General features: G+C 27.4%; 1 protein-coding gene across 4 annotated transcripts in view; it reads right to left on the bottom strand.

The window, feature by feature from the left end:
• Positions 1-25,448, bottom strand: part of LOC142327906 (popeye domain-containing protein 3-like) — a 333,359-nt gene that overhangs the window by 10,489 nt on the left and 297,422 nt on the right. For all 4 annotated transcript variants that reach the window (XM_075371267.1, XM_075371269.1, XM_075371268.1 and 1 more), the window contains one exon: positions 19,645-19,789. In XM_075371267.1, the coding sequence (XP_075227382.1) occupies positions 19,645-19,789 (145 nt within the window). The remainder of the gene's footprint in view (positions 1-19,644; positions 19,790-25,448) is intronic.

The following is a 25,448-nucleotide window of genomic DNA, read 5'->3' as shown; positions in this document are numbered from 1 at the left end:
ATTGTAGTCTAACGTTATTCAATATATAAAGACAGGAAATTGTTTTTTACTGAAAGGTTAATTAGTTATAATATCATTAATTACAACAATTAATTATTTTGTTCTGGAATTTTAACATTATTTTCATTTTATAATAAAATCCTGGCATTTTCCAAGTTTCCTAGTTGAGCTAAGCAGTTCTTCATCTCCTCCGATAAATTATTTTACACATGGTAAAATAACACTTTTGTTACATCAGTTCTAATTTGTTATATTTAACTATACTATCAATTTTTATTTGTAAAAATTTAACTGCAAAGTTACAATAATGGTTAAAATTAAGCTTGATATTTAATAAAACACATATTATACAACACAGCTGTAAAAATATTATATATTAACTAATCAATACACAAAGCAGCAACAAAGCACATAATAACCAGTAACCTATCATAAAAAAATTAATAAATTACTATAAAATTAAAAGAATAAGAAACGATAAGATTAATGAAGACAAAACAAAATGATAGAAGAAATAAGAAATTAAAAAATTCATAAATCATATTTAAAAAAAAAAAATATTTATTACTTGTTAGTAGTTATATTAAAGCAGCTGATCAAAATCTTGCCTTAGTTATTAGCATTATAATTACTTATTACAAAAAATACGCGCAAGAATTAGGCCTATATAGCTTCAAACAGGCTGCAATAAATATAATTATAAAAGCACAGCAGCTGTAGTCTAAGCAACTGCTTCAGCGTATGCTTTAATAAATGGCAACTGCAGAACCTATTCAGAGTGATCAGTCAGAATCCAAAATTGAAACGATGACCTCTTGAAAATAAGAGAAAAATGTTAACTTGCGTATAACTTATTGTTTCTAAATTCAACAATTAGTTCTCTGCTAAACTGTTAAATAAACAAATAATATAAACAAGATGAAGATTAAAAGATAATGTTTGTAAATATCACAGAAAGAGATTTTATCATATGAAATTTCTTTGAATAAAAAACTCTCTTTGAAATAACACATAAGTAATAGAATTTCAGTAGAATACTAATTAAAAACTAACAAAACAAGAAACCTACCTGCAATTACGATATAAATATAAATTATGCAAATTTTTTTGAAAAGAAAATGGCATTTTTAAGGTATTACAAGGAAATAAGACAACAACATTGTCTATCATTAGATATTTTTCTTACAATTACCAAAGTAATGTACCTACACATTTATACATTTCCAAAATTTTGTTTTATTAAGTCTACAGACACAGGGCAGACTTCATATCTATTCATAAATTATTTGTAGTAATTATTAGTTTAAATTATAAAATATCTATAAACCAAGATGTTTTGGTACCTAACTCAAAACTATAAATGCTGCTTTTTCTTAATTTTATTTTAGTATTTTTTTTTTTTTTTGACATTATAGTACCTTACATCAGAACGTTCAGCCAATTAAAAACCATTAGGTGAACTAGTCTAGTCTCAGGCTAAATATTCTCTAAAAGTATCAATAAATAATACCCAATAGTAAAATTTAACAAATAATAATAAATTCAAATAAATATAAATCCATCTTTAACTAGATAACTATGATCCTAAAGCTTCAATTTACAACTATTCTGCAACAATGTTGATTAGAGTTTTTCACTAAATGTGATGCTAATGTTTAAAATATTGTATTTATTTAATTATTATTAAAAAAAAAAAAAAAAAAAAAATGAAAATTCCATCAGAATTTTAATTATTTCTTAGTAAATTCATTTTTAATACATCCTCAGTTAATTAATAACAGCAAAAAAATAAACATTAAAAGAAATAAAGGAATATTGATTTATTCAATTGTTTTATCAATTTTAAACCTTAAATATAAGTAGATAAAATAGAAGTAACCAATTTCTTTTTATACTCACATCATAATAAACTCAATGTTTGTGTATGAAAGAACATCGAAGTGGAATGAAAATTTTTATAGTGTATGAGAGATGTATGTCAGACCAAGATTTGAACCTACGACCTTATGCATGAAAGGAGTTTTACATGCAATCATTAAATAAAAATTTTGTTTGACTTTGAATAAATATTTTCACCAAACTACCCTTAGATATTCTGAAATCTAAATTTTTAATTTTTTTCCTGTTAAAAATGTTGGAACTTTACAAAATGCATTATGTAAAGAATTATAAAAACATTGACATAAAAATTCGGCTTTTGTCATACAAATAAGAATATCAGCACACTCCTACAATGACAGTCATAAGTATACTTTTATTCAATATTAATTAAAAATATGTAATTACGAGGGTTATTGTTTTTTCAAGGTCTGATTGGTCATGAAATTAAAACCACAGTGAAAATAAAAATTTTTTTTATTTATAACAAGTACTTACATAGTTACGCTATTTCTCTACATAGTCGCCACTCCGATTTAGACATTTATCAACTTTCCAATACCCTCGTCATAGAACGGAGCCGCCTGTGTTTTCAGCCATGTTTCTATGCTGGTCTGCAGCTTGATGTCTGTGCCAAAATGTTGTCCTCCTAGCCAGCGTTTCATGTGAGCAAAGAGGTCAAAATCAGTTGGAGCCAAGTCCGAGCTGTATGGTGGGTGATCAAACACTTTCTTTGTTACAGCTGCAGTGTGCGGCCAAGCATTGTCATGGAGAAAGACAATGCCTGATGACAACATTCCTCTTCGCTTATTCTGAATTGCCCTTTGTAGACGTTGAAGAGTCACGCAGTATGAGGCTGCAGTGATGGTCGTGCCACGTTCCATGAATTCCACCAAGAGAACTCCATTCCGGTCCCAGAACACAGTAGCCATACACTTTGGCACTTCTTTCTGTTGGAGAAGGTTCGTTTGAACTTCTTTGGTTTACTGGGAGAATGAGAATGCATCCACTGTTTGGATTGTTGTTTTCTTTCTTTACTTTCGAAATGGACCCATGTCTCGTCCCGTGTGACAATTTTGTTCAAAAAATCTTCTCTTCATTGTGGTAGCATTGGAGAAACGTTAGGGAGGCGTCCATTCTCATTGTTCTGTGATGGTTGGACAGCATCTTGGGAACCCATATCGCACACAGTTTGCGGTACTGAAGTCTCTGACTCACAATGGTGTAGAGAGCTGACCTTGAAATTTCAGGAAACGAATCACTCAATACAGAAATTGAGAACCAACGATTTTCTTGAATTGCCTCATCCACATGCTCAACGAGATCATCGGTTGACACTCGCTTCCTTCCCTTAACGCTTGCATCATGAACATCTGTACGCTCTGCTTTAATATTCCTGCACCATTGTCGCACTTTGCTGTCACTCATTGAAGTTTTACCGTACACATTACTTATTCGTCGATGAATTTCAGCTGCATTACACCCCTCAGCCTGAAGAAATCGAATTACCTCACGCACTTCACACCTGACGGGATATGCTGTTGTTGTAGACATGTTTACGTGCTAGCTGCGTGTTCAGAACTAAACGAAGTGATGCAGCGTGATTGAAGTCCATACTAGAGATGCTGTGCAAAGGTTCATCTGATTTTTGTGCGGGTTTTTATTTCGCAACCGATTGGACCTTGAAAAAAAATAACCCTTGTACTTTTAAATAACAAAAATGAATGAGTAGCAAAAATGCAACAAAATTATAAATAAGCAAGTAAAATAAACTTGATAATTGACTTGGTAGCACAGTAGGTGATATATTTGCTTGATACTCAAGCCAGAAGTCTGAAGTTCAATTTCTGACAGGTATGGAATATACTTAACGGATCAACCCATAATAATAGCCACCAATGGCTTTAATAATTGATGTAAATTAAAAGGAAATTTACAATACTGTATGTTTTTTTTATTAAATATCTAATCACTTTGCTTAGACTTTATCTACAATTTTCTTTTGTTAACAAGGTTAATGTTTTTAATCTGATGAAGTAATTTAAAATGAAATATGTCAACAACAATAATAAGCATTTTACAAAAACAAAAATCACAGTACAGTATTCATATATTTATACATCAGTACTTTTTTGTCAGTTTTCTAAGATAATTTCTTTTATAATTGAAGAAGAGAGAATTGTTTCAATTTGAATTTCTTTAAAATATTAAAAATACTTAAGAAATCAAGGGAATATATTTTTAAAACATTCTCCTCTAGACAAGGCTACATTTTAAGAAGGGTTATAAATATGGTAAATACATACTGTTCACCGGTGCATGATTATCTCAATGAAATAATGTAAAAACATTAAAATTTACAAGGTTTTTTTGTACAGAACTTTTATTTCTTTTATTACATAAAAAAATTTAAAAAAATATTATTTATAAAATTTGATGGAATGACGGCAATGAAAAATTCTGTAACATATTTTTTTGGATGATAGTTCATCACATATGCTTGTAAGTAAATTTTGTAGGTATGAAAAATGCTATGCCTGATGTAAATTCAAACTCAAACCTACTGAATAAAAGGTTGAGATATAACAATTCTACCATGGAGGTTAACTACTATGAAATTTATTCCTTATGAAAAACAAACTTAAAATTTTCCACTGAGTCAAGTCTGTCCTACAGAAGCAGGGCAGCTAAGTGTAGAGCCTACATGATTGTTATATTCAGTTTCTATGTAAATTTATCAGTTGTAATATAATATAGTACAACCACCATTTTCACATAATTACTTAAAATATCGAGAAAACACTAATTTATAATAAAAATTACACAGAAAAATTTTAGAGGATAAAATTACGTATGACTGAAGAAGTATATTAAGATAATTTATTCATACCAGGGTTAGATAACAAGAATGTCAAAAACAATTTAAACTATCGACATTTTATAACCTTTACACTTAAACTATTAAAGGTAAGATTTAATCTTTAAATTAGAGGCAAAAATTTAATAACTAACTTATACTGTATCAGCGATGTAAAGAGCTACTTTGCCAAACAGAAAATTGTTTAGAATTTTTCATTTCACAAAATTTAAGGCAACCATATAATCTATAGGTATTTTTTGGTTTTTATTTATTAATATATCCCAAGAAAATTATAATTTATAACCAATTAATCACACCAATTGATTCAAAATTTATTACATAAAATCAAGAGATGGCCATTATTGATAAACTGATTTTTATACTCAGTATATAAGGAGATCCAATATGTTTAGCAAAAGGAAGGAAGTTTAATTTTAATGTAAATTTCTTCAAAAGTCATAAATCAAACGTAGTTTTTGATAGAGTGTGAGTGCTTCACAAAATTTTTAAATTCAATCAAGGGTTGAGAAATAATAAATTTTAATTCATTCACTTAAAAATTTTACCCACATCTAGAATTTCCTAAAATTAGGAATTAAAAAATAATGGGAAAAAGTAATTAAAAATTTTTCTTAACTTCTTTTCTTTAGTAATTACTTTAAAAAAAGTTTTCCATAGCTTTAATATGCTAATATTTGAAACCAATTTATTTCTTGCAATGATCTATTCTGAACTGGAAAAATAATTTTTGTTCCTAACAGATATTTTTCAGTACCTTTATGGAATCAAATCTAATTTTTATGGATATAAATTTTATAAACTAGGCAGTAAAATACTCAAATGTACCCAAAGCAGTAATAAATAATAGTAAAACATATCTGCTGACTTGAATTATAATGAAACAGTCGAAAAATTATATTACAATTTTTTTTAATCTTAATTAACTATCAAATAAAATAATATAACATTAAAGGAATTTCATAGGTATCTTAATTTACAGTTCATTATAGAAAAGTGGTTACAAAACATGAGAATTTTATTATAGATACTATCTTAATATTAATAAGCCATGTAAAATGCAATGCAAGTTGGATTTGATGAAATAAGTGGATCGATTACATCTGCAAACAAGACTTGTCAAAAAAATGGAAGGTCAAATGAACTCACAGCAAGCCAAATTATCAAAGTAAGCGAATGAGTTAAACATTTTCCACAGAAATAGTTTTTCCATTTAAAATTTCCTGTAAATTTTCAATGGTTTTTGAAAATGGTGACCTGAAGCTCAAAATTTGCAGCGATAAGTCAGTGTTCAGTATAGCAAGTAAAGTAATTAAATTCTTTAACTGTTTTCTCTTACATGTAAAATAAATTTAATTTAGGTCCGATTATAACTGACCCTTTATAGGTAGATTTCATAAGAAACCTACCTATAGTAATGGGTACCATGATTCGACTTCCAGAAAATTTTGACATATCTTCACGTTTCACATCCCCCTCCAGACCCCAAAACCATCAGGTTTTGGGATCTTTTGAACTGACACCAACAGTTCAAAAGTTTATATGTACATTTTTATATATATACATATTTCACTTTCTTGTGGACACGATTACTACTGTAATTTTGCACCAATCGCTTTCAAATTTGTATATAAAATATAATGACATAAAATCTTTGTCGAGTTCATTAATGGGCATAATTGGATCATGGGGAATCATTGGAAATGGGGAGGACTTTTATGAAAAAACAAAATATCGCTATAACTTTCTTATCAAGTAAAATATCAGATTTGTTTAAAGCTTCTACAATTCTTTGGATAAGGGCCTAAAACTTATCTAAGTAAACTTTTTTGATATCACCAACCATTGACCCGCTGGGGTTGAAAAAAATGGGGTTTTGAAAACAAAAAAAAACGTACCTCCCTTAAGAGGCACAGGACTGAATTGGTTTAAAAAGTGGTCGTTAGTCCTCTAAACATTACCTAAAACTTTCATCTGAAACAATTTTTGATATGATCAACCCTTACAGCAACAGATGACCAAAATTTTGCTGGAATTGTAAGAAGATATGCTAAACATGCGAAACTTTTTTCATAAGCAACCATTGTTGTATTGAGTAAATTTGAAGTTTTTCCTAACTTTAAGGCAGAAATCTTCTTTTCCCCTACTTAGCACCTGTAAATCTACCTCCACCTTGTTGAAAGGGCCTTTTTTTTAAATAGAAATTATAAAGTTGGAAACATTCTTTTGGTTTTAGTTCAAAAATATCTAATTAGCAAAGATGGGCTGAACTCTTAAAATTGAGAAATTACTCAGACTCCTTTAATGTATCCTATTGTTCTGATAAAAATATCTTAAGGCATAAATATGGCAGAATGACAGAAAAATGAAAATAAGAAACTAAAGTTTCGGTGTTTTTGATCCACGCGGGCAATGCCGTAGCTGATATAGCAAAAATAAATAAATACAGTTTTGTATAAGAAACTTTGCAGTGAGAATTGACACTAATTTTGTTTCTCAAACATAAATTATAACACTATAAATATTATATGAAATATTATAACATTATAAACACTGAATAAGATTGTAAAATAGTCATAAAATTTTAAATATTAACTCAATAATTTGTTTATAATGCAATGATAACACAACGACAATGACATCTTATTGGGTGTTATAATGAAACAAGTCTAAAGTTTAAGTAGAGAAAATCCGAAAATATAATATCATGAAGAGGTCGTCCCTCTTCAAAAGAAGTTATTAAAATCACAGTTAAAAAAGGCATTATTACTGGCTAAACGATGTAAGTTTTATTTGTTTTGTTAGAATCTCATGAAATTGATGTGTCTTTAAATGGAGAATAATGTGCTTCACATTAAATGATTTCTGACTGAATCTATAACACAATTTTACGAATGGGTAAATTGTTCCTTTAGGAACCTGTTCTTGGGTGGCTGTTCCAGAGGAAAAGAAATTTTTATTGCACAAGATACATTTAATTTCACTGGAAAATCATTAATCTTAGCACATTACTTTCACTATTAACAGTATACACAATATGTAATGTGCTCTTATCCGAGCAAAAATGCCAAATTTCCTGAAGGATTATAGGTGAAATGGGTATTTACTGCCTGAAGTGGGTCTATAGTTTTTAGATAAGGTTGTTAATTCTGTTAAGCAGTTCCTCCATGGGTAGATGATTTGTATAATCACCCACTTCTTTCCTTACACTTTATCCCCTTTTCCTCATACTTTGTTCTTTAGGTGTACATTTGACCTGCAAGGTCATTTATGAGGATACAAGAATCTTTGGAGCACAAACATCCTTGATGTAAAATGTTGGGGGCTGTGCAGTAGACTGATTTGGGAATGCTTGCTTATTTGACACAATCAGTTCGATGGCTGAAATGATTGGGTCAGTCAGTCAGTCAGTCAGTCAGTGAGAAGTCATTCAGTCTTTCTAATCCCTCCTACTTGATGATGGTTGTTTACATCATAGAATATGCCTTAGTGAACATTTGCATTAAAACAGAAAAGAATTGCTATGAAAAATATCAAAATTTCTATTATAAATTTTAATTTATAGTTCTTGAATGTTTGTCCCAACATTAGGTCATTGTAACACAAACAGGCATAAATATGAACCTACTTTCCAGTTACAAACTGTAATTTCAAAAATATCAATTAGATTCTATTCCATAAAAACAATATAAAGTTGATCTTCTATCTTATATAGGGAATGTAAAAGCTTTATCAGAAATTTCATCATAAAAAAAGTATAAAGATTTCAAGAAAAACAAACTAAAAAATATACGTTGTCCCTTTCCTCTAGAGTCTAGAAACAAGACATATACTGTTACAGAGTTACAGATAAAAGGATACGTTAACTTATTCTTTAAAATAACTGTCTCAATCTTTCTTATGGCTATGATACATATAAACTATCTAACTGGTACTAGTTAGAGAAACTGATATAACTAGTACTATCTGAGTAACTGAGTAACTGATATAACTGGTACTAGTTAGAGATACTTTCTCTGACAGCAATGTTATTTGTTATATAACAACTATCTACGGTGAAGAGATTGATAGTATAAACTTTTGGGGTTAAATATCACTTACACTTCAAAGGGTTTGGCATGCTGATGTGTCAGTATATTTGGCTCAGTAAAGAAGAAAACAAAAACCAATTCATCCCTTACTTTTCTTAATAAGCCTAGGGTATGATACTTGTTATTCGTGGGAATGGCATAGCTATTCTTGCATCTAATGATGTTTTATTTCAAGTTATTCTGAAACAACACCACTGCAGTTCTTAATGTACTGTACATTCAAACTTTGTTACTGTATTATCATTTATTACAATAATCCACAAATTGCAAAGTATTACAAGTTGAATTTTTAGAAAATTATTAATTATATCGATTTTAGGGATAGAAAAAAAGCCTTAAAGGTCAGTTAATATTTTTACACAATCTGAAATCAATATAGACTGTCTTAACATTAAATTTTGATAAAAAATAAATCAAATTTTTTCAATGCTCTTGTAAAATTTTTAAAATTCTTATGTTTATTTCAATTGTTACTAATTTTCTTAAGTAATTTCTTAGACCAGAAGTCTGAGAAACAAACATTTCATCTTTGGTTTGGTGTTATGGTAACTCTAATACTTTTATAACTGTAAGACACTTTTGATGTTTGTGTTGATCTTTTGACATAATAGTTATTTAAAATTTTATTGTGTTGTACATAATGTGGGTATGTCAATGAAAAATGAATGTTGATCAACAAAACTGAAATTATACAAATTTGGTCGCATCTATTTGTAATAAATAGTATTAACAGCTGAATTAGCAGAAATTTCCTGTAATGAATTTATCAGTACATAATATCCTTCCTCCTCCAAAAAAAACTGTTATATAGAAGTTAAATTGTTAAATTTAAATAAATTTGTTATACAGAAAATTTGTTGTAGGTGAAATTTCTACAAAAATAAAATCAAATATAGAGAAATTCATGATAATGAAATTCAACTCTATTACTGTAAATTAATACTCACAACTCAAAATTGCAGAACTAAAACACTAATTTTAAGTACAAAAAACACAAATCCCAATAATTGTTGTATGATATTTTACAATTACTTTATGGCTAAATAATTATTTAAAATGCATCAGTTCAACAAACAGTTAAATAAATGCAATGCAAAACAACAATAACTATATAAACATAAATAGATGTTTAAACTAATTTTACTAATTTAATTAAATTAAAAAATTAAAAATAAATAAAACTAACTATTCATAATTACTGTAACAAGAACAATTACTAAGAATAAAAACTAACTGCAAGCTAAATAATTTTATACTAATTAATCAATATAAGTGAAAACTATCACCAATAGATTAATACACAATATTTTTTTTTTTGATGGAGGATTCAAAAGATATATATTTATATAAATAAAAGAAAATTATTCACAAATATTTTCCATTTTTTACTGATAAGTTTTCTAAGGGAAAGAGACATCAGCTAAAGTAGCATTCTCCTACATTTTGGGGGGCTTAACGTGCTGATATATTAATTCCAGTTAGTTGAAAAGACAATGGAAAATATATTAGTGTGGCTGGCAGTAGATGCTCATACTTAAGAATGGCTTTATCATTTAAGGAGTGACTTAAGTTTTATGTCAGGTGGTTTATATTGATTCACAATGGCACATAATTACGATTACTATAAGATTAATAAATATTTATTTATTATATCATTATTTAGTTATTTATGATATGATTAATAAATAACGTTTACTATATTGTTTAAATTTAAAATAAACACTTTTTAACAAAGGAGTATTTGCAAGAAATATCTGGTTACATTAATTTTAAACTGTTATTTTTTTTTATTAAGGGTTCATATAAAAGGTCTTACTGAAAGCAAAGATAACAGGAAGAATTGCAAATTATGAAAAACAAGGTCAAGATATGAATAAAAAATATCGATTTTCAGTGTATCAGATGGCTTTTCTACCAATTGAGCAACTGAACTACAAAGCCAGGAAGTTAAGATTATTAATTACAGTAACTAAAAACAGTGATAGGTCACATAAGATAATTATTTAAAGCATAATAAACAATACTGGTTAAACGTGTTATTCCAAATAGGCTGATTTTTAAATTACCTAATAAATGTTGGTAGAATATCTAAAGTGAGTTTCTAACTTAATGCAATTTAATCTGCTGTGACTAAAATAAACACTAGGTGTAAAACATGTGGTACGTTAAATCACTATTGGAATATAATAGGAAAATGAAATGATTCTTGAGAATTATTTCTGAAAATTAAAAATGTCAAACTAGATGTTTAATTGTTTTACAATTATCATCAGCAGTTACAAAAGAATTAATAAAAATAAATTACAAATATTTTCACTACTGAGCATTTTATCCACAAAAAATAATGTATTATTTGCTATTTAGTATCTACTCTACTCCAATTCTTCTTATGGTGACACAAATGAAGCACCTGAGATACAAGATGCACCCACCAGTCTTAATTGAAGGCGAGGAGACATGGGACAAATAATTCTTGGAAATAGCAGAAACCTCATAGAATACCAAACAACCCATGCCATGATTACTAGAGAAAGTAATGAAGTGGTTTCTTGTTGCCTTCTTTGCCGATTAAGATATATTATTGTTCTACAACATGCTGAGCCCATCAAAATCCAGTTGACATTCATACCCACAATTTAAACCTTTATTTTAATGAGGCTGACTTTAGAATGAACAACATTACTTCCAGAAAAAGTAATTTGGATTAGTACTAATTGCACCTCAGATGCTTTAAATGTATCAACCATGTAAAAGAAGAGTGAGGCAGTGGGTATAAACCAGCAAATTACTGCTTTATTTGGAAAATAATGCAAAACTGCTCTCTATTTAGTATGAGAATGCTTATAATTTAAATATAATTGGATTCTAATTATACTAATAATATACTACAGTAACTACATCAAACAGCCTACTTTGTAACACATTACTCTAAAACAGTCTTACTATTTGACATCAAAAATAAAACTCTATTTACATATGTCTCACAATCTACTAATATATTTACAGGAATAATATCTGCAGAAAAATATTAAAAATAAACACTAAAATTAAAACAATAAATAAAAAGAACTAAATATTCTAACTGTTTAAAAAATAAAGGTTTATTTAAACTACCTAATACTTCCTAAAATCTACAGTTTTGAAAGTAACAATTCTATTTTCTCTTTTTAATTATTATCACCTGTACTAACCACCTATAATATATCTTAACCTATAATTATTACCATTTAATCATTATAATTTTTGTTCAGCTACTGAGGGTGTTGGAGAAACCACTTATTTAAAAGTATATGTAATTCAGTGGAATAATTGGTTTTTGCAGAATAAGTAATGATAATTTAATAACAACGGTTAGCCTGAGACTAAACAAAACCTAACCTAAACTATAATTGCACATAAAAAACCTATTATGAGTCAAAATTATTAAAAGTTTATTTTTAATATTCAACAAACTTTTAAAATCAAAAGTTAATAAATTCCTAACTGAAATATTATATCCCACACAATGAGGAAAAATTTAAAGTTAGATCTAAGTAGTCCTTTAACATATACTCAAAATATCCAATACTTTGATTACCTCCCCTAAAAAAAGCTATTGTTTTACTAATTGGAAAAATAATTACACTTTTTTAAATTAAAAAAATATATTTTATAGCCTATCTATACTTAGATAGCCTAAGATATTCCCTCTGTAGAAAAGAAAAGTAAATTGGAAAATCTGATATGGAGATGATCATACATTACATGTTTTCTGTCTTACCATATCTATGAAAGAGGACTGATTCAGCAAGAGGGGAGATCTACAAACTAGCTAAGTCTTTAGGAAAATTTGGATATATCAGAACATAATGCATATAACACAAAACTTTGAAAATTACATGGTACAGGATAAGGCATATTCTTATTAATACAAAGAAAAAGAATTCTGCAGACTCAGAAATATAGAAACAAAGTAGGATAGCCAGTAAATTTGTTATTATTAATGACCAATTAGATAAAAATTATTGAAGAAAATAAAAACAAAAACGGCAATGTGTTTATGAAGAAGATGAAAGACTTTTTACTGGAAAAAAATATTTGTTTCAGTGTAGAAAAATTTTTAACATCTTGAGAATAATGTAACTTTTAAATTAATTTAATCGCTTTTAAAGATAAAAGTGATATATTTAAAATAACATACAATTGCAGTCAGACACTATAGCAAATTAGTAATATGTATAAAAGCATTTTTAATAAAAATCAATAAATGCTTCATCCTTAACAATAACTGTAGCTTGGTCATTGCTGGAATAAATTAATTAAAAGATTTATCTAAAAAAAGCTACATTTAGTGCGACATTATGCTTTTATGTTTACACAATTAAAATGTTTAATCGATTTTCATTTCACGCAAATAGAGAATCATTTTTATTATTATCACAGGCTCTCAAATGATACAGATTACATTAATTATATTTTTTAAACCGATTGCAATAATCTCTTTAAAGCAATCCTAAACATAACTTAACCCCCTCCTTGAAAAAATATCATTCAACAAAACTAGTTTGAGTAAAAAGAAAATCATAATTTTTTCATCTTTTTAGTTCACCAATGATATTTTCTTTTAAAACTAATCTATAATCTGTGTTGTAGAAAATTCCAATTTTGTTGGAAATTTCAATTTCAAATCAATGATTTAAAAAAAAAAATTTCCTTAAACAAACAGTCCTACTAATATCTAATGAAAAAAATACAAAAATCTGATATCTACCATAGAATTCCTCAGCATTAAATTAATGTCATTAAAAAATGTTATTAGGCATTTATTCACCTTCATTTAACATATCTATAGCTATAACCTAATGCAACTTACACACACACACACACACACACACACACAGACAGACATATATATATATAGACTGTCAAGAAATATCATTGAAAAGCTCTGGTTCCAAAAGCTAGAAGTAGGATGGATCAAAGAAATTAGAGAAGATATGAAAGAATTGGGAATTTCCCTGACTGACCTACAGAATAAAACTGGAAAAATTACAAAGCTAAAAGATAAAAGCATTAGATTTAAACAAAAGACAGACAAACGACAAAATACAACGAAGAGGGTGTTTACGGATGAAGAAAAGAAAGCAAGATCTGAACGGATGAAGAAATACTGGGCAGCTCGAAAGAGTAAAATAACACGCTTTTCTCAGAAAAGATCCAACTAAAATTGACTTAAGTGGTCCCATGTTGGCCGTAAAAGCATAATAAATAATATATATATATATATATATATATATATATATGTATATACAATTGTATATATATATATATATATATATACAAAGCACATATGATAATTAATTTATATAAACTATTCAGAAACAGCTCAAAAATAAGTTCTAGTATAGAACATTGAATTTATTTTTAAACAAAAAAAAAAAAAATAAATCAACATTTATTTATTTTAATCAAAACAGTTTAGTTTTCCACTTGTTTTAATGAATTGCTAGAATATACTGTTTGGTTGAAAAGTCGTAATTACAGATTTACTGTTGACCAGAGTAATGGAAATGAAGATTAAGTAAGAACTATATTTATATTTATTCATATATATATATATATATATATATATATACATGAATAAATGTAGCAGCTTTGTATATAGCAAGACATTTCGAAGTACTGACAATAAAATTATGAACAAAAAACCAATGGAAAATATCAATTATGATAAACAATTACAATATATGAATTCACTTCAGAAAATTAACAATTTCCAATATCTGAAAGAAAAATATCTTATGACACCCATCAAAAGATGAATTTAATATATCTACTGATATTAATTCACAACTACAAAGTTGTATGTAGCATAAAATCACTTGGGAGATGCAAGCCTTAAGGAAGAAGATTTATAAGACAATAAGAAAAATTTATGAGAAGGATCAATTTAATAGGCCTATTCTGTGAAGATATATTAAATATTACATATAGAAAAAAAAAAAACACAACCATCTTGTCAATGATAAAATACAAGTATAAAGAACTACAAATAAAAATGCATCCAACTTTAATTTAAATATTAAACTAGGGTTAAATTTCAAACTTGGGACAAAAATATGTATTTCTTTCGTAATTTAGAATTCAAACATTACTTATTATTATACTTCAATAGAAATTAAAAAAGAAGTAATAATTTCTTAAAAAAAGAAAAAGACAAAACAATTTACAAAAACGAAAGAAATTTTTATAAACAAAATAAATCACATTATTTAACAAACTAAATAAATGATAAAAAAAATTAGAAATTAAGATGAAATGTTTATTGTAGAAAAACAAATAATCATAGTTTAATATTAAATTACCATAATCTAAACATATAATCTTATTATATTTTATTAGTCATTGTAAAATAACAAAATTACAAAAATTAAAATTAACTTATTAGCATGCCAATATAATTATTCTACACTGTATGATTTTTTACAGTTATATAAAATTGCTTTAAGTAATAATTTAATTAAAATGGATAAAAAAGTTTTTTTTTTAATTAAAAATATAATAATGAGTTTAAAAAAAAATTATTTTGATAAGATTGCACTATTATCATCAATAATTCAGATCAAGAAATTTTCATTCATTGTTTATATCTATAATTCTTATTACAATTAATTACTTTTTTTATGATAAAGACAAAATTATCATATAGTGTATGTTTATTTATTCACATTAAAGTTAGCCACATCTAACATCCTGGAAGCAAGTATTTTTGCTTAGTATAGGGAGTTTATCAAATTTTAAGAAACAAAGTTATAAAGTGGACTAAAAATCAGTTTCCCCTTCAAGCAAATTTAAGTAACATTCTGCAACAGTGGGAAATTCTGGTACTGGATACTTTTCAATTGTTCAGTTTATTTCTATATTAAAAACTAGCAGATCTGGCAATGCTTCGCTATTGCTAGATTTGAGTATATATATAATAAATGAACACAATTGAAAGTTTGATAAAACATTAAAAAGCTGAACGTTACAGAACTTCAGAAAATTTAATTGACCTTTCACATTATAAAAGTCAGAATGTAAATAAATCCAATTGGAAAAACAACAGCACTACCTATTGGATTTAATTCAATCCACTCTCTAAACACAGTAGTAGTTGGTGGAAAACAACTTTTTAACGAAAAGAGATATGGCCACAAAATCATCACAATTAATACTGATTACGGAACTTCACAAAGTTTAAACCTTTCACTATATAAAAGTTAGAATGTAAATAAATCCAATTGTCAAAACAGCAATACCTATTGAATTTAATTCAAACTACTCTCTAAAAGCAGTAGTCAGTTCAAAATACCCTTAACTTTCTTTCTACTGGTCAGATCGAGGATTTCAATAGCTTTAAACATTCTCTGGACAACATGGACCATTTTGCAAAAACCCACACGTGAATCGGTGCATTAGTTTTTAGTCTATAGCAAACACACATTTGAACATTGCCTAGCCATCTAGCAGGACATTTGGCGCCATCTAGCAGGTATAAAATTTTACAAAAATTTCTTTCATGTAACTAATATATATTCTGAATATAATATATATTCTGAACTAATATATATTCTGAGCCAAATCAGCCCATAAATGGAATTTTTCCAAATATCTCAACCCCAGTGCCATCTAGCGGGCCCATTTTTTGCAAAAATATTTCTTTTCAGGTAACTAATATATATTCTGAATATGAGCCAAATCGTACCATAAAAACAATTTTTCAAAATATCTTGACCCCCAGCGCCACTTGGCGGGTCCAAACAAATTCAAAAACCTTCATGGGCGTGTATACAACAACTCACCAAAGTTTTATCACAATCGGATGAATAGTGTAGGAACTCATACGGGGCAAACAAACAAACATTCATTTTTACTTCCTTGTATGAAGTAAAGTAAGTATTGTGGTAGTGAAAAATTTCAGTTTGGATGTTTCAATGGAAATATCCATTTTGACCATCCCTAAATCCATTTTGACTAGTTTCGGTGTACGTACGAATGTATATCATCGCATAACCCAAAAACGATTAGCCATAAGATGTTGAAATTTTGGATTTAGGACTGTAAAATCTAGTTGTGCACCTCCCTTTTGGATTGCAATCGACTGAACCAAAAAAGATCAAAATCCAAATACATTTGAATTTTGGACTTTTTCTTAACTGCAGTAATAAGCCCTCGTTGAGAACTTTTCAGTCATATATCATAAGTGGTAATTAATTTCATCGGTTCCAGAGTTATAGCCAAATGAAATTTTAATTAATGAAATATTTGGATCTTAGAAGGGGAAGGCACATTGATTTGAATTAGACTTCACCTCCTTTTTTTTATTTTTATTTTTTAATTTTAAATATATTTATTTATTAATAATTATTAACCTCTGATTGTAAAAAATGTTTATGATAAATAATAATTTAATAGCAGTAATGAAAAAATATCAGAAGTTATTAACGAAATAAAATTTTATGTAATTTTCATTTAAAAAAAATGTAATGTAATTTAATAGGCATACAAGGAAGTAATGTACAAGGATGTGGTGCCCATATCAGATTTATATTTATATATATATATATATATATATAAGATAATTAGCATCGATGAAAAAATAATGATACTGATGCTGTCCAGAAGAATTCCATTCAAAATTTTCTACTTATCCACAATTAAACTGTCAATATTTGTATAAGTTGAACATAAATTTGTTGCATGGACATTAGTAAAGAGGTCTAAAATGTCAATCAGAAAAGCTTCATTAAGTTGGACAAGAAACCCAGAACAAGTTTAGGAAAGATTCTAAAAGATTTTATAATTCTTTTGTTAAGTTTATTTTCTTTTTCTAGCTCATTGATATAGACTTATGAAGCATGCTTCAAATTGAATGGCCTAGTATAATGAAAATTTCAATGAGAAACTTAATGAACTTATAAACCTGGACTTAGATATCATAAAAAAGGAGTGCGTAACCATATTTATTTTAATGAAGTGTAACAGGCTATTTATGTCTTCAGATTCTACAAGATTTATTTCCAAGCTATTGAATATCCTTATATTTGACATCCACTCTCCTACGTTTGGCAGCAAGATGGGGCACTACTTCAGTATTGTCTATAAGTTAGGACTAAAATTAAGAAACCTTTCTTGAATGTGAATGATGCCAAGGAACAAATGAATGGCTACCATATTTGTGTAATTTGATCAATTTTTCATTCTGGAAAATCCCCAGGGACATTCTATTTTTTTCAAATCCAAATGAACTGAACCACATCAAGCTTTCAACTGAAAACTCAGTTGAGTTTATAAGCTGTGATAAAACTTTATTGAAAAAAGTATATTTGGAAGTTAAATGCTGTCATGAATACACTAGAGCAGAAAGATAACACCTTGTACATTTCCTCTGATGTATACTATGAAAAATATAATAATAAAAAAATTTGTTAACTTTTTTATTATTAGTGATTGGGGAAACTGACTTAACCCAATCAGTATTATATTTAAAAACCAAAAGTTAAAATATGCATTGAATCAACAAGTGGTCTCCCTGGTGTCAATTCCATTAAATTCAATCATGTTTTCCTTTTTTTTTTGCTTGATGAATTAATTCATGAAGAAGCTTTGAAGTTTGGAACATGGGAATATGGAAATTGAATTTTGCTAAATATGGAAATTGAAAAATGCTATGCCATGCCTGATTGGGATTTGAACCCATGACCCCCCCCCCCCACTGAAAGTCCGAGTCGCTACCACTCTGCCACAGAGATTGGCTATATTTATAATCTAACTTTATCTAATTTGTTATGTTATAATCTAATTTTATAATGCTTTGATTCAATTTTTAAAATATGAAATAAGTTTTCTGTGTTTAATCCTTGTGTTTAATCTTTGTTCAAAAAGACCATTCATTAAGATCCTTGACAATTTGTACATTGATGTGGCAATGGTTTCATTCTTTATGGTTCTTAGTTTAGTATAACTGTATATTTACAATTCTTTTATAAGTCAGTAATGCTATCTAACAGAAATTTGCTCAAGAAATATCCTCATTTTGACAACGAACATACTTTTAAGATTTTAGGAATATGATATGATCAATAGTACTCAAAGGGTGATAATAATAATGGTACAATTTTAATTACTAACTTTTGAATAAAAATTGTTGTTTTTCTTATTCCATTTATAAATATACAGTTTTCATTTTTTTTTTCATTTTTCAATTGAAGGTTCTGATTTTATGCACTTTTTGTTTTCATTTGTAAGAATTTGGGATATCTAGCAAATTAGAACTTAATTCAGGGAAAGTTATTCACAGTTCCTGCATTGGACAGTTATCAGTTATTATAATGGATTCTTATAAATAGAATCTTAAGAATATTAAGAATCTGGTGGGGAAAAATATTTAAATAATACACCCTATCTGTTTTAATTACATCTGTATAATATGAAAACTACTTACTGCCAATGTTACAAATGAATAAATTGAAATTTTTAAAGATTTTTCGAAACAATTTTTTAATTAACATGTAGTCATTTTTATAACCGTATTAAAAAATCATTTAAATGTGTTTTAAAAGAATTAATTTTAAAAAACTCGCAGAAGATACTAAAAAACACAGTTCTAACGTTTCTAGTAAAATCATTAATTTTCATAACAAATTCATTAATTACTTAAAGCAATGATAAAACAAAATTTATTTAAAAAAAATAATTATAACAATATATTAAATGAATAATACCATACCAGTGATACTATTTTAATAGTAAATTAATAATTAACATAAAAGTTACCTTGAAGCTGCCTATTAATAAGTGCAGTAATCCCAGGACCATCTCCTGACTTTTTAACAATTAACATTGGTTTATCTTCTGAATCATCAAGACCATTTGCTAAGTGACCATTATGCCCATTCGCTGCTGACATCGTTTCACTAACCTGAAAGTAAATGATAACAATTTTTAAACTTTTTGGTGATGAATAATTTATTCAAAAAGAGCGTTGCTATACATTTGTAACTGATATTTTTCATAGAACCACAGAATAAGTAATAATTTTAGTTTCTAGTTATTATATTTTCAAAACCATTCATCTTATAACAGAAATTTGAATGATCCCTTTCATCAAAAATTTAACTATTTTTGGTTTTTACATAAACAAAATTATCAAACAAAAAGATAAAATAGAAAATATAAGAAATCAATGAAAAGTCAAATTTTTTGATATAGAGATCAATTCTTCAGTAAATTTACTTTTTACAATTAACTTCTTTCCTTTCAAGATTCAAGTGACAACCATACAAACCATTTTGAAGTTTTGTGTTTTTATTAAAATCCACTCTGCAACTGAAAAATTGCCAACAAACAAATACACAAATATGAAATTATGGAGAACAATAATTATCACATAGATTAAGTTTTATTTGAGTTCTATTTTTTACAAAGATTTGTCATCTTAGATACTTAAATATATAATAAAAATATAACACGAAAATTATTCATTATGTTAATAAAAATATTTATGTTAATTATTGTAGAAAATAAATTTATAGCAAGAATTTTACTTATAATATCATTTCAACTTCATCACTATAATATATAATAATGGATTAGTTACATGAACAGTTGTTGATATGAAGTTTTCCTAAAGTTTGTCATTAGAAACAAAAAAAAGAGGTTTTAAAGCAAGGATTACTGCTTTTTAATTTAAATCACAGAAAGGAATTTCACCTGTACATACGAGGGGCAGCTGAAATGTAATGCACATTATACATAACAGCAGAATAAATTGTTGTGCAAAGTGATGGTGTTGTCATTTTGTAATTTCATTTTCTACTAACACTCTAAAACTCATTGAACTATGCTCTCCCATTTTCTATCAATAGCCATTGTTATGTTATGGAATACGCTTGTTATGTCAACCCATCTAAAACAATGTGCAATAAATGCATTTTTAACAGCAGAAAAAGTGAGTACTAATGACATTCATTGTTGTTTTAAATGCTGCTTATGGTGATAAAACTGCTGAGCAAAATACTTTGAGTAGGTAGGAAAAAAAATTTTGTATATCAGAAGCTGGTAAATCGAATATTGAGGATGAACCTTGCAGTGGTCAACAAGTTTGTGTAAAATTAGAAAGTGCTTTTGTTATTTCTAAAATAAATGCTGAAACACCTCAGTATGTGTGTTGTCTTCAACAATCGATTGAGCTAATAATGCTGCAAGATAATAATGCTCGGTCAAACACATCGTGTGCAACTGATGCTGCTGTGAAGTTAAAATCTGAACCTATACCACATTCTCCATACTTACTATATTTGGCGCCCTACAGATTTCACTTCTTTTTGCAGTTAAAGAGATGTATTAAGGGTAGTCAATTTAACATGGATGATGAACTGAAGGATGTAATGAAGTCGTGGATGAAGGAAAGACTGCCAGCATTATTCATCAATAGAATGAGAAAACTAGTTCATTGATGGAAGAAATGTGTAGCTGTAAAATATGATGGCTATGTGGAAAAATAGATTTAAGTTTTTGCAGCAAATATATTCTTTTATGCCATATTTGATTCACTTGACTACTTTTCAATTGCAAGTTGTGAGCTACTGTAAATTACATTTCAACAACCCCTTGCATATGGATGGCAAAAGTTGAGAAGATTCTGACTCTGAAATATCAAATATATTTCAGTTTTGCAAATCCTAAAACATTCAAATGAAACTCTTCTCAATTTTATTAGTAAGAGAAGTGAGAAGTTTAAATAAATTTATAGTATATGTACATTAGATTTGTTTAGTTTAACTGATAATCTTATATTTGCTCATTGATTTTAACAATTATCCCAAAAACACATTTACTAATGGTTCAAAACAAATCATAGTAATTAAGTAATTCTTAGCAATATATCATTTGTAATACCAAACATTACATATGAACACTTTTTACACAAGTAACAACCTATTTAAATTCAGTTATAAATTAAAAACAATTCATTATTAAAATTAATAAGACAACGAATGAAATTTATGACTAGTTTAGAACAGAGAAAATGACAATGGAGAAATACAACCAAACAAATATATAATAAAAATGATATAACTTAAAACTTAAACTTCACTAACTCAAACATTAATAAAATCATATAAACTATACATAAATCAACGCACTGAATCTTGTCAGCTGTCTAATAAAACCTGAAAATTAAATTTAGCATATTTTACAAGCGCAAATGAATGGATTCTATAGAGGCCATGACTACTTGAGAATATACTTTTAAAAAGAAATAAATAATCAAAATAACAAATGTATTTCAAGTACTGAAAATTGCCCTACTTTTTTAATTAAAAAAATATTAAAGCATTGCTTTTTGTTAAAGCATAAATATTTATCTAATATTAATATCAAATATAATTTTAACTCTTTTGCTGCTTAATAAAAATTGCATATTTTCTAAAAAGTCACAATCTCATGTTTTTATTTTTTTACGTCAAGAAAATCATTTTTACCTCAAAAACTGGATATGTTTATTCTAACATTGATTTAAAATTAGTTTAATTTTTTACTTTTTTAAATTTAGTTGTAGATAAACAGAAATATAATAATATTCATTACAATTTTGCAACTCCATAAATAAATGTTTTGTCAAATTTTTCCTACATTTAATTCATATTTTAAATATGAACAATAATAATTGGAATTTATAACTGCAGAATCATACAAAACTGAAAACAATTTTTTTTTTTTACTTTACAATACTATATACTACATATACTTTACAATACTTTTTTATAAATGTAATTTGCCACTAATAAATTTCAAATAAATATGTTTTAACAAGTGTTCTGCTTTCATGAAAATATTCATTTTTCAACAGAGCATCATTTTGTAAAAAGATCAAACAATGTTTGACCTATTTTAGCTCTCTATGTGAACATTGCTCATTGGATTTGATTACAATAGAATATCACGGCAAAAGAGTTAAAGATTAAAAGCACAATAAAATAAATGGTAGCTGTGTTTAATAACACCATTTTCATGCAAGATAAGTAAAGAAAATAAAAGCAGGAAATTATTTCAAGTAAAAACTAAACTAAATTTATGCACAATAAATTTTGTGACTTCAGAAAAACTATGGAAAAATACAAAATAAATGTACTTTTAGAAGAAGAAAAACAATAATGAAGAAAAACCAAACAAATATTATTACAATTTTAAGCTGTTTAATATACGTTTTCATCATCATTATTTTCAAAGAAGAGATCAGACCTTTGCAATTTGCTGACTTTTACTTTATTCTAATACTACTTTATTTACACCTTCCTTAACAAGAAAACTGGACAGATACTGAGAAATAAAATGAGACGATAGTATTTGCTTTATTAACATAATTTAACATATTACTGTAGTTCAGTATTTGTATTTGTAGTTTATCTATTTTAATATAAATTAACTAATATAAATTAATTAATATAAATTAACACATCAGGAACGTGTTAAGTATCCTACTCTATAGATAAAAAAATTTTGATGTGGAGACCGCATTACTTTCTTGTACGCCTATTAAATTACATATACATATTTTTTTTACAATGAAAAGTACATAAAACTTTATTTCATTAATAACTTTTGATATTTTGCCATTACTGTTATTGAATTATTATACAAACGTCACGCCGAAACTAGTGTATCAAATTGTTTCTAATTATTCAGTTACAATCATTTCTAATACTACATAAAAAGTATAAACATGGCTGTCTGACCGTGCTGTCAATAGCGTAAAGTTATTCCTTCACATTTTATTCAAATTCTGTTACACTTGTAAATTAATATTTATACCCATTTTTCAGTCAAATATAATTAAAATTTTATAGAAGGCAAATACTAATAAATTAGTGAATTTTACCTGATTGAATTTTTGGAGGAATAATGCTGATCTTTTTAACTAATTAATAGCCTATTCTAGATTATAGAATTCATGTTACCTCAGTAAATTTATTCATACCGTAATCTACAGTAACGTAAATGGCACACTGATCCAATAAATTAATCATGTAAATGTAAAAAACTAATAATAAAAAATGCTGGATGGTTAATATAAATCTAAATATTTCACAATCGTGAAGTAATATAAATCTAAATATTTCACAATAGTGAAGTAAAACAGAAGTAATGAGATTATAAATAAAATAAATAAAAGCAGGTAATATAATCTGCATTGTTTAACTGTGCAAAATGTAATTCTAAAAATTTCACCCAAAAAACTTGATTAAACTTCCACTGATTATACTAAATTATTTTAATTTATAATGAATGACTTTAAAATTACTAATTACAAATCCAGTGGGTAGAATTAAAAAGTTAGGACTAAAGATAAAATTTTGAGAAAGCAATGTATGATATTTCAATTCTTTTAAAGCTTTATAAATTAGAACAGACGTGTATGGTTTAAATACAGTTAATGAATTACTTTTCTTTTGTCTGTTACTTTTCCTTGGGATGTTATTTCTTTGATATTGAACACAGCCCCAAGAGAAAATCATGGCTAGTCCCCCTATACTTCTTCTTTCTTCTGCCATATTTGTATGAATAACTCTCAGCAACATGTTCACTTTGTGCCAAGAATGTTGTTCTGCAGCATAATCCCATGATAAGCATGCTGAATTTTCTCAGGCATGCTTCTCTGTTCTGCAAGAACTGGTCACATTGAACACTAAGTCGACTGAACCCATATGTAATGAAGGTAGTAGTAAGTAATAAAATAATTGTGAAAACTTATCTAAATAACTTTTTAAATAATCTACAATAAACACTAATTTATATAATTAATGTAATTTATATAACACTGCAATTTTGAATTTGTGGAACAAAATTATAAAATAGTCTTAAGTGAAACAGAAGAATTAATTAAATGAATAAACAATGAGTGTGTGCGCGTGTGTGTGTACTTATTATCTCCAAGTTTAAAAAAGTTTGTATTTAATTCAATATAACACTTTCCTTTCAGTACCAAATTAAACAGCCTTTTAGGTATTAATAAATAATTATACAACCTAGTTCTTCAACTGGTGACTGGTGTCCATAAAATAATAGTGGGATATTAAATGGCTATACTTGTAGCTTCAGAACAAAACAATGTAGAGGGATGAACTGTACGTTAAATAAAAGAGAAACACTTCAAGTTTATGAGTACATGCGTGTTGTGCTTCCAGCACACATGCAGCACGTGTGTGTTAGTCATCATGTTTGTAGTGCAGAGGGAGGTTCAATGTGTGTTTTGGCTTGCTATGTTTGAGTCAGTTACAAATGTTAAGGTGTGAATACAGTCGTGTGTACAATGAAGACCCTGTGCATGAAAATAACATTTGGTGATGAGACAAACAACTCAAAGGAACAAGTAGTCTACTGAAGCAAACACATCCAGGACAGACATCAATGTCTGATGAATCAATTGATGCAGTGTGAAAAGGTTTCTTGCATAGCCCGAAGAAATCAGTGCGGAATTGTTCTAGTCATTTGGGCTTTCCTAAAACAACTGTTCACAATGTGTTAAAAAGATGGTTATGTTTCACTATGTACAAAATTCAGGTGTTACAACAACT

This window comes from Lycorma delicatula, chromosome 7, assembly GCF_047948215.1.
Source record: "Lycorma delicatula isolate Av1 chromosome 7, ASM4794821v1, whole genome shotgun sequence".
In the NCBI taxonomy this organism is placed as follows: domain Eukaryota; kingdom Metazoa; phylum Arthropoda; class Insecta; order Hemiptera; family Fulgoridae; genus Lycorma; species Lycorma delicatula.
The sequence above is the reverse complement of the archived record's forward strand: the minus strand, read 5'-3'. Positions and strand labels throughout refer to the sequence as shown.